At 44.2% G+C, this 18,457-nt stretch overlaps 1 protein-coding gene across 1 annotated transcript in view; it reads right to left on the bottom strand.

The window, feature by feature from the left end:
• The window catches only part of LOC135874779 (tetraspanin-15-like), a 198,079-nt gene extending 192,440 nt beyond the window's left edge, over positions 1 to 5,639 (bottom strand). The window contains exon 1 of the mRNA XM_065399708.1: positions 5,553 to 5,639. Within this exon, the coding sequence (XP_065255780.1) occupies positions 5,553 to 5,639 (87 nt within the window). The remainder of the gene's footprint in view (positions 1 to 5,552) is intronic.
• Between the last annotated feature and the right edge of the window lie 12,818 nt (positions 5,640 to 18,457).

Below are 18,457 nucleotides of genomic sequence, written 5' to 3'. Positions count from 1 at the left end.
GCAAAACTGGTTGGAAAACTGTTCCCAGAGAGTAGTTATCAGTGGTTCACAGTCATGCTGGAAGGGCATAACGAGTTGGGTCCCGCAGGGATCAGTTCTGCGTCCGGTTCTGTTCAATATCTTCATTGATGATTTAGATAATGGCATAGAGAGTACACTTATAAAGTTTGCGGATGATACCAAGGTGGGAGGGGTTCCAAGTGCTTTGGAAGATAGGATTAAAATTTAAGGTGATCTGGACAAACTGGAAAAATGGTCTGAAGTAAATAGGATGAAATAGGATGAAATTCAATAAGGACAAATGCAAAGTACTCCACTTTGGAAGGAACAATCAGTTGCACACATACAAAATGGAAATGACTGCCAAGGAAGGAGTACTGTGGAAAGGGATCTGGGGGTCATAGTAGACCACAAGCTAAATATGAGTCAACAGTGTAATGCTGTTGCAAAAAAAAGCAAACATCATTCTGGGATATATTAGCAGGAGTGTTGTAAGCAAGACATGAGAAGTAATTCTTCCGCTCTACTCCGCTCTGATTACGCCTCAACTGGAGTATTGTGTCCAGTTCTGGGCACCACATTTCAGGAAGGTTGTGGACAAATTGGAGAGAGTCCAGAGAAGAGCAACAAAAATGATTAAAGGTCTAGAAAACATGACCTATGAGGGAAGATTGAAAAAATTGGGTTTGTTTAGTCTGGAAAAGAGAAAACTGAGAGGGGACATGATAACAGTTTTCAAGTATGTAAAAGGTTGTTACAGAGAGGAGGAAGAAAAACTGTTTTTCTTAACCTCTGAGGATAGGACAAGAAGCAATGGGCTTAAATTGTAGCAAGGGAGGTTTAGGTTGGACATTAGGAAAAACTTCCTAACTGTCAGGGTGGTTAAGCATTGGAATAAATTGCCTAGGGAGGTTGTGGAATCTCCATCATTGGGGATTTTTAAGAGCAGGTTGGACAAACACCTGTCAGGGATGGTCTAGATAATACTTAGTCCTGCCACAAGTGCAGGGGACTGGACTAGATGACCTCTCGAGGTCCCTTCCAGTTCTATGATCTGTACCACGTTGGAGCACTGGTCCACCCCACCTGCTGTCCCATCTCTAGCTGTGGCCAATCTCTGATGCTTCAGAGGCAGGTGAACCCCCTCCCCAATACATCTGGCCAATAGTGTATCGGGGGGGGGGGAGGAGAATCATCCTTGATCCCTACAGGTGACCATCTGAAGCCCTAAATACTGAGATTTCATTATAATCATTGTCTTGATGCAGAGGTGCAAGTGTTAGTAGTGTTTTCAGGATTGCCTGCTTTGTCCTCTTCTTCCCAGCGCCCATAAAGAAAGGGGATGAAAGGGCTGTTCATAGATTCCAAGGCTGGAAAGGATCACCATGACCATCCAGCCTGACACTGGATTAAAGCACATATCTAATGTCACCTTAAATATGGGAGGTAGGGTGACCAGACAGCAAGTGTGAAAAATGGGGACAAGGCGTAGGGGGTAATAGGAGCCTATATAAGAAAAAGACCCAAAAATCGGGACTGTCCCTATAAAATTGGGACATCTGGTCACCCTAATGGGAGGCAGAGAAGGCTAGTGTGGACAGAAGGTCCCTGGTTCCCTTAGAATTGGCAGTCAGTTTTCAACTCGAACTCAAATCTGTTTTTAAAGTAGCTGTCCAGAGGGAAGAAAGTCAAGAACTTAAACTAATCTTGCACTTCTTACTGATATGCTCACCTAGAAATAATTGCCCTCATTACAGGCATGTGCTGAAAGGTAGCCTGCGGTGGTGCTGCCTCAGACTTCCTACCCACAGGCTGTGTGTCTCATCAGTACCTAGTGCAGAGAGGGGAGTGGAAAGAAAACCCAAGCGACTACCATAAGTAAAGCACTTGCAATCACAGCTGGAACTGAATAGTCAGCGCACAGTTCATTTACTCAAACTGAACAGTGAAAATTAGAGCTACATTAATTTTAATGAGCTATACCCCTCCAAATGCCTTGGATGGCTTTGAATATCTCAGTCAAAATGGATTATTCTTTGTAATACAAAAGCACCCAGAAGCCCCAATCAGAATTAGAGCCCTATTGTGCTTGGTGCTGAACATACGTTACAGGGCTGGTGACTTTCTGATTTAGAATGGTTTAATGTTAGTAGAGTATAAACTTTCTGATTTAGAACGGTGATGAAACTTCATGTTTTCCATTGAAGTTTTCTTTACCAAGGCAGTTGGAAGCAGGGTTGAAACTGGGTAGTTGGAGACCTTGTTCAATTTAAGCACAAAAGGTTCCAATAATAATTCTACCAAGTGCATTTAAAACCCAGCTAAGTATCCAGGGATGGCCCACTCCTAGAGTATAATTAGCATGACTTTCCCACCCTCCGAATGGCTCTGAGTGCCACAGGATTTGTAAAATGACAGATTTGCAAATGAGAACTATGTAAGTCACTTGGCTGAAAAGGTCAAGTAGGTTTCCCAGTTTCTATGGTTTTGATGGGCCAATGACTTTTCTGAGGCAGAGCAGTTTAAAAACTATCCCTTGGGGAGTTTAGAAATTGGTAATGGTCACTAAGTCACCAGTTTGAAGACAGCCCCAGTTAGGAATCATTGACAGTTATTTCCTTTTTATAGCACTGTCTTAGGCTAGGTCTACACTACAGCGGGGGGTCGACCTAAGATACGCAACTTCAGCTACGTGAATACCGTAGCTGAAGTTGCGTATTTTAGGTCGACTTACCTGGCTGTGAGGACGGCGGCAAGTCGACCACTGCCGCGCCGCCGTCGACTCCGCTGCCGCCTCTTGCCGCAGTGGATTTCCGGAGTCGATGGCAGAGCGATCAGGGATCGATTTTATCGCGTCTTCACTAGACGCGATAAGTCGATCCCCAATAGATCGATTGCTACCCGCCGATACAGTGGGTAGTGAAGACGTGCCCTAAGGCTGTGTGAAATAATCTGTTCTCTGTTTATTTCTTGTGGACAGGTGTTTTTCTCACATGCATGCACAGCAGCTCGCTTTCCTCTTTGTCGGTCTTTGCAAAGATGCTCTAGCCTGACTTCGCATGGATAGCTCAGTATTATTTGGCTTTTATATTGTGCTTAGCACGACCTATTAGTCAGTTACATTTGCAGAGTGTCAAATGCAACATTGATTGAGTTTGATTGGAAGAAAAATATATCCCTGTCTCACAACTAGAACTGTTCAACACTTTTATGAAGAAACTCCAAACCAGGCAAAACCCACCTGGTTTTCAGTTTGCAGTTACACCCTAAGCTTAGTCCTGGCTCAACAGGAGTTTCACCAAAGTTTACAAAACCTTTTCATGAACCTGAGCCAAGTTATTTGGTGGGACAGGGGAAATCAGCACAAAGCTAATATCCTTGAGGTTCACTTAGGTTAAAATCTGGCTACAGAGGGGTTGTCAAGGCAGAATTCTTCCTCCAGGCCTGGACTCCTTTGGCAGGAAGTCTTCATGATGATACTTACCACACACAGTCACTTCAGGAAACTGAATTGGCTCCTGGGGATGGTAGGTGGATTATGTGCCTACATCCAGTTGGATCATAAGTTCCATTCTTTTATAAACTAATGGAAAGTGAACCCACATTGTTGGGCACTTTACTAAACTCAGAAGTTTTGGTCAGAGATTTCTGCAAACCACCTACTTATATTTGGGTTTTCCCTTCAACCGTTCCCCAAGTTATGGCTTGAATAAGCCACAAAAGTCCAAAAGAGAACTCCAGAGAAACCATCAGCTATTGCCTAAGATTTGGGACAAATTATTTGAATCTATAGAGTATTATACTGTTGCCACCCATAGCCCGAAAGACACCCTACTCTTGCTCAAACATTGGACTACATTGACTTACAGGGTCTGTGAGTTTGGATGTATTTGCTGGGGTTTCAAATGTGTTAGGAAACTCAAATAATGCAAGTTGCACCTGGCTTTATTAAGAGCTTCATACCATCATACCATACACATCCCCTTCCATATTCCGGTCTTAGAAGGTCTCTCTTTCCTGAAAAAAGAACAGGAGTACTTGTGGCACCTTAGAGATTAACAAATTTATTTGAGCATAAGCTTTCGTGGGCTACAGTCCACTTCACGAAAGCTTATGCTCAAATAAATTTGTTAGTCTCTAAGGTGCCACAAGTACTCCTGTTCTTTTTGCGGATACAGACTAACCGGGCTGCTACTCTGAAACCTCTCTTTCCTGAGCTGATGTAGAGACACACTGTGTACAGTCCAAACTTACCCTCCCTTCCTGAGGTTTGGCTTGAACAAAGAAATCAACAAGATAACAAAACTCGGCTCAAATCCCTCCACAGGCTTGGCTGCTCCCTCAGGACCGAGATCCTTTCTCCCATTCCCACTCCCTTACATCTAGGGGAAGTCGCAAGTCACTCAGTGAAACACTATAACCCACTTGATCCTGCTGGGAAAAGGTTAACACCTACTAACAGGGTGGGTATTACAGGCAAACACTGCTAGTCTGAGTTCATTCATCAAAAATTCATTCTCAAAGGGTCATTATTTGTTTGTATTCCTGTTTGAGTCAGCAAATCAGGGAGTTGAAACAATACCATGTGACCAACGATACACTAAAAATGCTGGATGCCTTGTAGTAAATAATTCATAAGATGAACATGATTAGTCAAAACTGTCAAATGTTTACAAATAATCAATAGGATTGGTTCACGAATGACTAATCAAAGAAAGGGAATAACTTCATAATAAATAGTCTCACTGAATAATTTAATTATAATAAAGTTTCACAAGCAATGCTGTAATGCACAAAGTCTAAAGCAAGAGAAATAATCTATCCACTTGCTGTTCTGCTGTGTGTAGTTACTGTTTGCAGAGACTAATGTGAATCTTCCCTTCCTCTCATTTACATAGGTTCACAACAAGGTCTGCACTGCTAGTATCACACTGACCTGGTTTGCATTAAGAATTAACATCTTCAAAATTGTGCTGATTAAATGGAGATTTTTTAAAAAAAATTAAAAAGGACAAGTCTGGCCAAAACCACAAGCACTAAGAACTCGAGGATATTAGTAACCACAGCTGGCAGATTTCACATCCAATTCCTGCCTGATCTCCATTGAAAGAGACAAGGCTTTAAGCATGGAGCCAGAGGCAAATGTAGAGTACAAACAATCTAGCTGGGAGTATTGTGAAGTAAACGTTTGCACCATTAAGACGTTAGATTCCTGATGTGATTTGTATTTTTAAAATAAAGGCGTGTCTGATATATGAGCCAGGTCATGGCTTTTTAAAGGGGCGGGGGTGGGGTGGGTGGAGATCAGGCAGAAAGAATATTAAATCCAGCAAAATGGAGATCATCCTGTATTAAATACAAACAGAATTCTAGCAGCACAAATGGGCACCTCCTACAATGCAGCCCAATTCCAGACAGCATTATTAACCAGTAGATTTTATATTTCAGAGGGTGATGCTCTAAGAAACAGAAAGTAAAACAAACCACCAGGCAGGTACTGTGTGTTAATTCCCATAAACAACATAAAAGTTGGAAATGATTGAAACACCTACCGAAAACAGAGTGGAATAGCCAGAGAGAGCAAATTTGATGCAGTAGTAATAGAGGAGGGGATCTTTCCCCTCTGATTCTTTTGTCATCTTTTCAGCTCACGCTCTTGAGTGTGTGGATTGGGCACTGTCTCCTAGTCTCAGTGGCTGGAATAAAAAAAAACACCCTTAAACTTCAACTGCTCTCTACAACTTCCGCCTGGGAGAAACAGAAAGCAATTAGACGGGAGGCAGGAACATTAACCCTTTACTGCATTTATTGCCTAATGGAACTAGCGTGGATTTGTTTCTCAAATGAACGCGTCAAGATTCACTGCTTTTTTATTATTTCAGTGGAATATGGATATTCAGAAAATAGGTGCAATCAAAAACACAGGCAGCTGCCTACCCTTTGAGCTACCTTCTTTTAAAAAATAACTGTGCTACAGGCAACAAATCACAATAGGAGACACTTGTCTTGTCCTTTATGGCATAAAAAGCATACTGCGATTCTAATGTGATCTCAGGGGTATTACTCACTTTCATAAAGCTCTGTTTACTTTTACAGATGTGGATATTGAAGCATCAAGAGGTTAAGTGACTGCTCAAAGTCAAAGAGGGAGTCAGTGGCAGAGTTGGGAATACAAATCCAGATTTTCCACCTTCCAGTCTTGCATTCATCCTTTAGTTACCTGCTGTGATACATCCTCTGACAGCTGACATTATCCTTACAGAGGGAGACGGGCTCAATGGTCTAAGAGTCAGCATTTTCCACTGAATGGTGTACAAGATGGGGAGGTAGAGACCAAATATAGATATTCCAGTTTTGATGATAATTTACTATGTGTCAGATCAAGTATCAGGGGGTAGCCGTGTTAGTCTGTATCCACAAAAACAACAAGGAGTCTGGTGGCACCTTTAAAGACTAACAGATTTATTTGGGCATAAGCTTTCATGGGTAAAAAACCACTTCTTCAGATGCATGGAGTGAAAATTACAGATGAAGGCATTATATACTGACACATGAAGAGAAGGGCGTTACCTCACAAGTGGAGAACCAGTGTTGACAGGGCCAATTCGATCAGGGTAAATAGTCTAATAGGATGGGATTTTCAGAAGCACCCAGCAGAGTTTGATTTTTAAAGACAGGTGGGCTCCTAACTGTCATGTATTTTTGAAATTCTCATTCTTAACATTCGAGATGTCATAGCCCTGGAGAAAGAGAGCTCCAGCAATGACATATATGCCGATTACTTAGCCACAGTTCACTGAACATAGAGACGATCTGGTTTGAACAAGTCAGAGAAACTGGTCTCCGTCACTGTCATGGACATTACTCAGCTGTATGTTATGTTTGTAATACCTGGTATCTCAATGTGCCCTTTTATTAGATCTTTTGTCCTTACTCTGCTGTTAGCATTTTTATTATTGGCATGCATTGTGGAGACACAATAAAGTATTCATCAAAGAGCCTTTGCACCCACTGAGTTACTTCCAATTACTGCTTGTATAGCTTCCTCTCCAGCATTTTTCTCAGTGGGTTCTATTTTGCTACTTAGTATGTGACCCTGTTCCAAGTCATCTGGTTTCAGTTATGGTAAGATTTAACAATGTCTGTACTTTAATGAAGCCCATATTAAGGAGAAGACTAGTAGCAGCTGCATTAACAACACTTAATAAAACCAGGCTCATGGGCCAGACTCTCTGGTCTAAGTCCACTTCATGCTGCTCAGGCAGTGCAAAATGGACAGATTCCAGCTGTAGGTGGCCATTGGAGAATTCCTTAGTAGAGGGGAAATCTCTGCTAGCATTTGGCTTGCAGAGGCTGCTCCTGTTGTACTCACCTCTCACCTCCAGCATTCCAAATGCTAGGTAGAGAGTGGGCAGAACCCTGTGCTTGCTCCTCCACTGGTGTAAGGTTATTGAGGGGCCTCATACCAGTGGCATGAAACAGAGATGCTCCTCAGCATCTCTCAATTATTCTAGAACCAGACTGTGTGGGATCAATTACATTGTTCTGTATTCGGCCTTCATGTGTGGAAAACGTGAGCTATGGGCTCAAGACCCAGCATTTCATCGGCACGCAGGTGGATGTTAAAGCTTCCTGAGGGATATGGATAATTTTTTATTCTGTTGGGGAAGCTGTTGCCCGTTAGCTCCCTCCGAGTGGATCTCATTTTCTTTCCCTATTCTCTGCCCTTCTCTAGTTTTTAAAGTGTATTTTATACAAATCAAGTATATTTATATGGCTATTAGCACAGTGATGGATTTTAATATGGTTATCAATGCGATGCCCCATAGCAGCGCCTCTAGACTGAGCCTTTGTTTTGTTTTAATGAGCTAGCAGTAACAGCTCTGCAATGTTCTCTATATTGCTGACTTTTAAAAAAAAAAAATGAAATGCTCTGGATGCTGATGAATTTCCTTTCCTTGTTCAGTGTTCATGATTTCATCTGCCACGAAATGGGAGTGGCAGGCACTCCAGTACATTGATTCAAAAGTAGTTCCAGACTTAGCTGAGTCCCTCTACTGGATGATCACCAGTATGTTGTAATTGGATTCCCGATGTCCCCAAGCCAACTGGATCTGGGCAACATCCAGTCATTGTGGGCCTCTAGGGTTCATTCTTGGGTGCGGACCCTCTGTCTGGCCCCCTTCCTTGAATTGTGGAGTCCCACGGCCCAGCTGCTCTAGAAGCTGAACTCAGTGTCTGGTCTCCTGAGCCTCCCAGTCATTATTCATGCTCCGCTAGAGTCCACCTCCATGGGTACGCTGGATTATCGTTTGGCTCTTCAGGGACGCACGGAAGGTAAAGTAAGGCTTTGCACAAGAAAGCGCACATGAGTTATGAAACTTTAGGAAAACAGAAGCCTATATGTTCTCACCCACCCCTCACTGCTTCTTGTGAGGCCTTAGGCCCAGTCCATGTGTCAGGCAGATAGATCTCTCTGCAGTCCTTCTCTCTGGCGGTGTTCAGCTAGTGAGAGTGAGGCGAGAGCAGGTCTTACCCTTACATAAGGTTAGGTCCCTGACCCACTGACCAGCTTCAGAGCACCAGTCAGATGGTTAAAGTCCTAGCTACACACTCAAACTGCAAGACACGTTTTTTAAAAATGGCAGTTCCAATATCAAGGGAAGATCACATTTTAATACCAACTCATACAGACTATCAGTGACATTGGTACATTCTTTCACAAGTACCTCTATGAACTGTGGTTTTGTAGCAGTAGTCAGTACACTCTAAGAGGAAATTCCCCAGGATTGTTTCAGGGGTTGCATGCTGGAAAGGAATGTGGAGGAATTATTGTTCTTCTCTCACTAGCGTAGTGGTAGAAAACTAGCTCTAGGAGAAGTGCTGGGCTACACCTTTCATGGCTCAGAGGCTCTGATCCATTACCAGTCATTTCTCCTCTAGGTTAAATCTGGCCCAGTTGAAAGGTTACTGAAAATCATAAGCTATGTGTTGGTGGGTCGATGTCATTTCCTAGTGGATAAGTTCCAGATCACAAGAGCCAGAAGTGCTTCTGACACTAATTTGCTCCCCACATTGGTACCCTCAGCAGGGAGGCCAAAGACCAGGAGTCGAATTCTGAAGTAACTCATTGCCTTCAATGAGAATCGCAGATGCTCACTGTTAAATTCCCACATACATATGTGGGAGCTTCCTTATTCTGGATTAAGGGAAACAAGCACAAAAATAGAAACACCACAGTGCGAGCACATGCATCTCCTTCATCACAGGCATTGGCAACTCTGAAAACAAAATGACTGCTGTCTCTGTACACAGGAAGTTGTAAGACCTTTGAAGAGAGGCATCACCCATTCACAGCTACAGTTGCTGTGCCCAGCACCTCTCTGGACCCGGCCCTGACTGAGAATGAATACTAAATTCTCTTTCAGAGGTGATCCCACAGAGATCAAGGTTGAGATGGCTGTGCAAACTTCTGCCATCCTCCACTGCTTGTCCACTGCTGTCCTAGGGCTAAACAGAGAAGTTCAGTCTTAGGAGTCTTACCATGTCAAGGCTGCTTCCTCACTCTGAACTTTAGGGTACAAATGTGGGGGCCTGCATGAAAACTTCTAAGCTTAACTACCAGCTTAGATCTGGTCCGCTGCCACCACTCCCAAATGTGCTAATTCCCTTCCCTGGGTAGCCTTGAGAGACTCTTCACCAATTCCCTGGTGAATACAGATCCAAACCCCTTGGATCTTAAAACAAGGAGAAATTAACCACCCCCCCTCCTACCTCCCACCAACTCCTGGTGGATCAAGATCCAACCCCCTTGGATCTAAAAACAAGGAAAAATCAATCAGGTTCTTTAAAAGAAGGCTTTTAATTAAAGAAAAAGGTAAAAATCATCTCTGTAAAATCAGGATGGAAACTAACTTTACAGGGTAATCAAACTTAAAGAGCCCAGAGGAATCCCCTCTAGCCTTAGGTTCAAAGTTACAGCAAACAGAGATAAACACTCTAGCAAAAAGGTACATTTACAAGTTGAGAAAACAAAGATAAAAACTAACACGCCTTGCCTGGCTGTTTACTTACAAGTTGGAAATATGAGAGACTTGTTCAGAAAGATTTGGAGAGCCTGGATTGATGTCTGGTCCCTCTCAGTCCCAAGAGCGAACAACCCCCAAAACAAAGAGCACAAACAAAAGCCTTCCCCCCACCAAGATTTGAAAGTATCTTGTCCCCTTATTGGTCCTTTGGGTCAGGTGTCAGCCAGGTTACCTGAGCTTCTTAACCCTTTACAGGTAAAAGGATTTTGGAGTCTCTGGCCAGGAGGGATTTTATAGTACTGTACACAGGAGGGCTGTTACCCTTCCCTTTATAGTTATGACACGCCCCCCTAGTTTGATATGCAAACTAGACACAATCAACTCAGGATTGAATAAGGACTGGGAATGGCTGAGCCATTACAAACATTGAATCTATCTCCCCTTGTAAGTATTCTCACACTTCTTATCAAACTGTCTGTACTGAGCTATCTTGATTATCACTTCAAAAGTTTTTTTCTCTTACTTAATTGGCCTCCCAGAGTTGGTAAGACAAGTCCCACCTGTTCATGCTCTCTGTATGTGTGTATATATATCTCCTCAATATATGTTTCACTCTATATGCATCCGAAGAAGGGAGCTGTAGCCCACGAAAGCTTATGCTCTAATAAATTTGTTAGTCTCTAAGGTGCCACAAGTACTCCTGTTCTTTTTGCGGATACAGACTAACACGGCTGCTGCTCTGAAACCAGTCTTAGGAGTGTCAACAATAAATTAACTAATGTCAATTGGAATTTTTTCATACCAAAACAACTAATCGGTGTTTGCACTAGTGGGAAATGTCTCACCATTACACCATGCAGTTCTGCCCAGGATAGTGTAAACACCCTGGTGTTCTTACCATTGTGTCATTTAACCCTGTTTAGAGGAAGTCTAGACAATGCTGTGATAACACTGATAGCTGGCTCACCCTAAGCTCCCGTTGTTGCTACCACCAGTGGGAGATTTCCTCAAAAATGCTACTGTGTAAAGAAGGCTTCGAAGTCCAGAACTAACAATTGGACATATTGGTGATGATGAGTCATTGCAATGAAATCAACTACAGAAAACCGATAAACTGACTCTATTTGGCAGGATTTAAAAAACAAACAAAAAAGCACAGTAATTGATCCTAGTATTTCCTTAGCCCTATTTTTGTTATTCCAAACTTACAAAACCCCAGTGCCCCTCTGAGATTTGATAGGCCAGAACAAAGAGACAGTGGGATCAATAGGAACAGTCACTGTACCTTAAATTCCACACCTTTGTGCACAGAACAGTTTTCACAAGACACCCTTCACACACAGAAATTCAAACCTCATACACTGCCCAACACATGAAATATAGATTAGAAGTGTCTGGGGAACTTTATTTTTATTTTGTAACAGCATTTTTTTTTAATCGATTTGAGGTAAGAGGTCAGGAAGTGAGACCAATAATGGGATTAACCAAACTAGCACACAACACTGAGAGGTGGGAACACAAAGATGGTAGCAAACTTTATTACTGCTTAAAACATGTTATATTGAATTCTGCCGAGTCTCACAAAGGAAGCAGTGGAAGTCCTATCACTTGGAACATGTAAAACTAGAATGGATGAAATGTAATTTATTGAACAATGCCCTCCAGTAGATGAACTACAGAAGATAAAAGCCTTACTACTATTTCCACAATTTAGATCTAATCCATTAGTTCAGTGGCTCTCAAACTTTTTTTACTGGTGACCCATTTCACATAGCAAGCCTCTGAGTGCGACCCCCCCCTTATAAATTAAAAACACTTTAAAATATATTTAACACATTATAAATGCTGGAGGTAAAGCGGGGTTTGGGGTGGAGGCTGACAGCTCGCGACCCCCTATGTAATAACCTCATGAACCCCAGTTTGAGAACCCCTGCATTAGCTCAAGTGGTAGAAGCTAATGGTTTTAGACCTGAAGGACAAGCTCTCTATCCTTGAGGCTGCAGATATGTGGGTTAATAGAGGAAAGGAAGTCCATATTTATGCAGTGTATGAGAGTTCATTACAGAAGCTCTAGAAAATACACTCTGGGGGGAATTCTGCACTAGCAGAGGGATTGACACATTGACTCTAACAGAACTTTTCCGTCTCTTATTTTGTATGAAATTTGCTATGCAAAACACTAGGGCCAGTGCAATTCCATCAGGATAGGTGTTTGAGAGGAGAGGTCAGATATGGACCAAATTTCTTTTTAGTTTATACCTTATAGAAAACCCATCAGCTTCAGAGGGAATGTAAGGCGGGGGGGGGGGGGGGAGTTCTGGATGTATTGGAGTCTGTTTTAAACACACTTTCTGAAGTTTGGATAAGCCAGCCTGTCAGGGTCAGGAACAGTTGTCGATGTCACATTACTGACAAGAGCAATAACAACACATCAGCAACTAGTGATGCATTACACGCTCCACTCGCCATGAACTGAACAGTTGCCCATAGGAAAGCGAGTCCCACAAGTCAACACGGCCTGCTGCTTACTGTGCATCTTCGCAACACCGCAACATGCTCCTTTCTACTTCACTTCACTTTGATCCTTTTAAGTAAATAATGTCAAAAAGATTTGCAGCTGTATGATTTCATTGAGTAATTTTGAGATGCCGCTGCTGACACCTCATGGGGGTGTTCAAATGAAGCAGAGCCTGATGGCTGGGACTGCATTCTGGGGGCCTTTAATAATGCACTCCTGAGATGCTTTTGAAGGCACGAGGCCACAGCAGTTCTGTTTGTGCAGCTGTGTTCCTAACCAGTATCACTGACTTTAAAAAAAAGATCGTTTAGAACATAATTGGGAGTATGTGCAGTAATGACAGGCCTCTGCCAGGGAAAGAAGAGCCTGGACTCACATGTTATTAATTGGGTTGTGAAAAGGCATTGGCTTCTGTGGAATTACTGTCTATGACCAGATTCTCTTATCTGCTCCCCCAAGCAGAAGCCAGCCAAAAACACAGCTGGATTCTAGGTGAGGAAGGAAAGGATAGTACTAGGGCCCAGAATACTACCTCTGTTTGGTACTCTGCAAAGGCAGCTTCGCTGGAGCTCTATTAAGTAAGGCCCCGACAGGTATTCCGGAGCAGTTACTCTCTGAAACATGATCCCCTAATCAATACCGCATCATTGAACCTGGCAGGATCCCCTCCACAGCTATTACTGTGAAGCTTTGAGGCAAAGATGAGAAGGGGAAGGGAGGCAGGGCCAGCAGTGTGAAGAGACAAGGTCCTTGCAGGTCTCCTAAAAATCGATTTCTATAATATCGACCTAATTTCGTAGCGTAGACATACCCTGAGATTCTCCATGGAGCTCAGGGCGTCTGCTAGTTTTGGGGACACCAAAGCTATGGAGTCTCCCACACTATGCACACGAAAAAGCTATGTGGGGAAGAAAGTGGCCCTTAAGATATAGTAAGTGGTATTAGACTATCAAGCCTAAGTATCAGCCTAGGATAAGACACAAATGTTTGTGTCTCCCTCCCCCCACCAAGTTTATCTTCCTTACTTTCACTAGGATTTAAAATACCACTGTACCGATACTGCTGTGCTGTGCCACTGTAAAAGCGCTCGTGTAGCCACTCTATGCCGATGGGAGAGAGCTCTTCCATCGACATAATAAAATCCCCCAAATGAGCGGTGGTAGCCATGTTGGCGGGAAAGCATCTCCTGCCAACCTAGTGCTGTGCAGATGAGCGCTTATGCCAGCAAAACTTCTGTCACTCAGGAGTGTGAAAATACACCCTCCCGAGTGACATAAGTTTTGCCAACACATGTGGAAGTGTAGACATGGCCTTAGTTAACACTGGTTAATTTAACATGGGTTAAAAATACATCTCTTTTCCTAGTCAAAGCAAGACCACAATGGATACTTGATCTACACACAGGCCTGGCCAACCCATGCCTTTTGTATTGGCTTAACTGTTTTGGTTGGAATGAAATTTTCTTTGGAAATACTTATATCAGTACAACTAATCCAGTTATATCAATATAAAGTGCCTTAGACCAGTATAGCTTACTCCCCTTCCTGTATGGGAATAAGAGTTTGTCTATACTGCAATAGCGCTTCAGTGAAGATGCTACATACACCAAAGGAAGAGGTTCTCCTGTCGATGTAGGTACTCCAACTCCCTAAGAGGCAGTAGCTAAGTTGATGGGAAAATTCTCCTGTCCATTTAGTGTGGTCTATACCAGCGGCTAGGTTGGTTTAATTGCATTGCTCAGGGGTGTGGATTTTTCACACCCTTGAGTGCTGGTATTATAAAGACCGAATTTCCTATTGTAGACCAGGCCTAAGTTATAACCATATAAACAGCTTTATTCCAGTATAATTGCATCTACCGTATGTGTTTGTACTGAATTATACTGGTATAGTTAAAGCGGTACGATGTTTGCATTTAGACGAGCCCACAGACTTATGCTGAAATAACACTGATTTAGTTATTTCAGTTCCAGGTTATGTGTACACAAAACCTTAGGGACAATCCTTGCCCCAAAGATTCTAAACAGACCAGACAGACAAAGGTCAGGCAAATATTAACTATCTCCATTATATTAGTTGAGGCAGATTTTTTTTTTAGCCTGTATATTCAATATTCAGTTAGGCTTTCTCAAGTTCATCCTCTCAGTTTAAGTGTCAGATAAAGTACATTGGGATATCACTATTTCTTTCACATAAGGAAAAGCCTTATGGAGAAACAAGCCGTGATGTGAGAGATCCGGGAAGAGAAAGTAATTGGAAAAATTAGTCTTATTTTAAACGTTGATCTTTCAAGAGGGAATATAATTTGATTGTCTAACAAAGTGGTTTTTTTTAGTAAGCATCAGAAGCAGATCTCAGAGACGCAAATATATGGCACATTTTTCATGTTATTTCCCCTTCCTTACTAGGTATGTGACTATTTTACAAAATCAAGAACAGCTTTAATTTCATGAAATTGCTAACAAGAGCTCATTACTTGGCCGTACATAGTTGTAAAAAAAAAAAAAAAACCCACCTAAAGGGAAAGTGGTTTCAGGCTCGATTCATCTGACATCAGATAAGCGTGTTAAGGAAATAGTCATTGGTAGAAAGCATTCATTAAAAAGAACAAGTTCTTTCCCTGATCTTTTACTCTGTGCAGACTATAGCAGTCAAATCCCACAGCAATAGCCAGATGTCAGTTTAGCTGGTATTGGAGTACTGTCTGATCAAAAATGGGACTCAGTCTCTCTGGTCTCATTTCCTTTAATCAAAACTTAGTTACTGCTTTAAATGTTGTTGTTGATGTGGTATTTGGGCAAAGCCAATATTTCTCTTCACAGGCTAATCCCAGGCATGAACAAGAGAGAGGCATTTTGACCATGTTATGGAAATACTGCCATTCAGAAAAATATACTGCATAATATTTACTTGTCCTTAAAGGGAGACTTATCAAGCCAAGTCATTTTCAGGCATTCCTGACTCGTGATACTAAAAGTTTAGATAAGGAAAATGGGGAATTCTAGAGGGTTAATTTAATTGTCCTCCATGAACTTATCTAATTTTTTTGAAACCAGTTATACTTTTGGCCTTTGCAACATCCCCTGGCAATGAGTTCCACAGATTCACCATGTGTGAAGAAGTACTTCCTTATGTATGTACATCACTATTTACATGATAATAGATTACTGTCTTCATTTCACTTAGCTTGGTGAGTGAAACGAGAACGATCAGTTTCATTTTAGGGACTTATCCTTCCCCCATTGAAAACAATGATAAGTGTCCTATTGATTTTATAGGAAGCTGGATCTGGCTCTTAGGGTACGTCTACACAGCTAAAAAAGAAGACGACCTGCGGTGCCAGATCTCAGAGCCCAGGTCAACTGACTCAAGCTGTGGGGCTCTGGCTGCAAGGCTAAAAATAGCCATGTAGATGTTTGGGCTCTGGCTGCCTGGGGTCTGAAAACTGGCAAAGGAGAGGGTCTCAGAGCCCTACACTGCTATTTTCATCCCCACCACTCAAGCCCAAGTCAATTCTTCCAGGATCTGAGAGTTCCTGCAGGGTTTTTGTGGTGTTTTTTTTTTTTTTTGGTGTGTAGATGTAGCCTTAGGGCCTAACTCTGCAAACTCTCATTCCCAGGAGTGGTTCCACTGAGCTCAATGAGAGTTTGAGAGAGAGTAAGGACTAGTTACGTGAGTAAGGGTTCACAGAACTGGATTTTTAGAGCTTGATCCAAATATCATTGAAGTCGATGGAAACATTCTGATTGATTTCAATGGGTTCTGGATTAGGCTCTCGATCCTACAAGTTGATGAGCAGTCTGAGCCTGATCCAGAAAAACACTTAAGAACATAAGTGGTCCCAAAATGACTTGACCTGGATTTATTTGTTGAAAATCCCTGACTCTCTGTAACAGGTTGGACTCACCGCCGCAGGCCTCCTGCTGGTTTTTCTGGGAATTAGCTCTGTCCAGCTCTGAAGCACCCTTTGCAGGTGGTGTTTCACCCGTTGTTCGCTCTGCTGTTTCCTCCATCTCCGGGGGCCTACATCGCTCCCAGACTGCAGCGTCCTCTTCAGGGCATGGCCCTCAGGGCCGGCTCTAGGCACCAGCCCAGCAAGCAGGTGCTTGGGGCAGCCAACGGAGAGGGGCGGCATGTCCGGCTCTTCTGCGGCAATTCGGCGGTGGGTCCCTCACTCCCTCTGGGAGCGAAGGACCCGCCACCGAATTGCCGCCGAAGACTGAAGCGGTGGCGGTAGAGCAGATCACGATCGCGGCTTTTTTTTTTTTTTTTTCCACTTTTTTTCTTTTTGTTGCTTGGGGCGGCAAAAATCCTGGAGCCGGCCCTGATGGCCCTTTGGCTGTGCCCCACCTCTGTTGTCTCCCCCCCATTCCAGGGGAGCCAGCAGTCCTTCGCCCGGCTTCTTGCCACAGTGGCAAACTAGAGCCTGTAGGCTAGCCAGGGCCGGCTCCAGGCACCAGTGCAGCAAGCAGGTGCTTGGGGCGGCCAACGGGAAGGGGCGGCACGTCGGGCTCTTCGGTGGCGGGTCTCTCAGTCCCTCTTGGAGGGAAGGACCTGCCACCGAAGAATGAAGCAGCGGCGGTAGAGCTGCTGCTGAAGTGCCGCCGATCACGGCTTTTTTTATTTATTTTTTTCGCCGCTTGGGGTGGCAAAAACGCTGGAGCCAGCCCTGAGTCTAGCCCCTCGCTCAGGGCAAGCTGCAGTCTTTTGGCTCAACCCTGCACTCATGGGGAGCTGCAAATAGTCAATCAGGCTAGCCTCTGGTTCAGAGAGGGGTGGGAAACAGTCTCTCAGCTCCCCCTGCACTCAGGTGGGGCTGCAGGCAGTTAACGAGCCCAGGCTCTGGTTCAGAGCGGGGAGGGAAACAAAGTCTCTCAGCTTGGGCCTGTAGCCAAAGTCAGTTACCTCAGGCTTTCCTTCAGCTAGCCTGAGGGAGGGGGAGACTGCCACCCACCTTTTGAGTGGCGGGGGGACGCAGGCCCTCCCTCCCCACTGCGTCCTGGCCCAGGGCCTTAAGGGTGGCGGAGGGGTCTGCTGCCGAGTCAGCGGGGATCCAAGCCACAACACACTGACTCACCTGCTGCCAGCGTTGCAGCCAAACAGGGGTCTACTACCCCTGGGCCACTTCCACACTCCCCCTCCAAGGGTATTGGTGGTCTGGTGAGGTAAGGTGATCTGCGGAGGCCTCAATTGCCAGCAGAAGCTCTGCCAGGGGTTGGGCCAGCCGGCGGTCCACGCCAGCTGTCTGTCTCTTGCAGGGTCAGGTCATCCAGGGGTCCGGGTCAGTTGTCTGCTTCCTATGGGGCCAGGTCATCCAGGAGTCCGGGTGGCCCGGGCCAGCCGTCTGCTTCCTCCAGGGTCAGGTCAGTCCAGGGGGTCCAGGCCAGTTGTCTGCACTCTGCGGGCCTTCTGCCGTCTCCCAGCACGAGAGCTCAGGGGAAGCGTCTGTCCCCTCCAGTGACTGGGCCCCCACTGAGCTTCCGGGTCCCGACTTTATATTTCCGGTCCCACCCCTTGGCTTCTGGGGGCAGAGCTAGGGGTAGGACTCCGCCCACGAGAGGGTGGAGCCACCCTCTTCCTCTGTGTCTGGGGAGGGCCAGTCCACCTCACTACACTCCCATTCTTGTTAGTTAGGACTCTGAGTGATCATCTTATCTTTAACCAAGCCGCTTAGGCCATGTCTACACTAGCGAGCTTACAGTGGCACAGCTGTACCGATGCAGCTGTGCGGTTGTAAGATCGCTCATGTAGTTGTCTGATGCCAACTTAGAGAGCTCTCCCCTCGACATAATAAAACCACCTCCATGAGTGGCAGCAGCTAGGGCTCTTTAGCAGAAAAAGCCATAACAAGAACCAATGGCTGGAAGTTGAAGCCAGACAAACCCAAATCGGAAAAAGGGTACAAATGTTCA

Source organism: Emys orbicularis, chromosome 2 (genome assembly GCF_028017835.1).
Source record: "Emys orbicularis isolate rEmyOrb1 chromosome 2, rEmyOrb1.hap1, whole genome shotgun sequence".
NCBI classification, from domain to species: domain Eukaryota; kingdom Metazoa; phylum Chordata; order Testudines; family Emydidae; genus Emys; species Emys orbicularis.
This window is presented reverse-complemented; position numbering and strand designations above follow the sequence as displayed.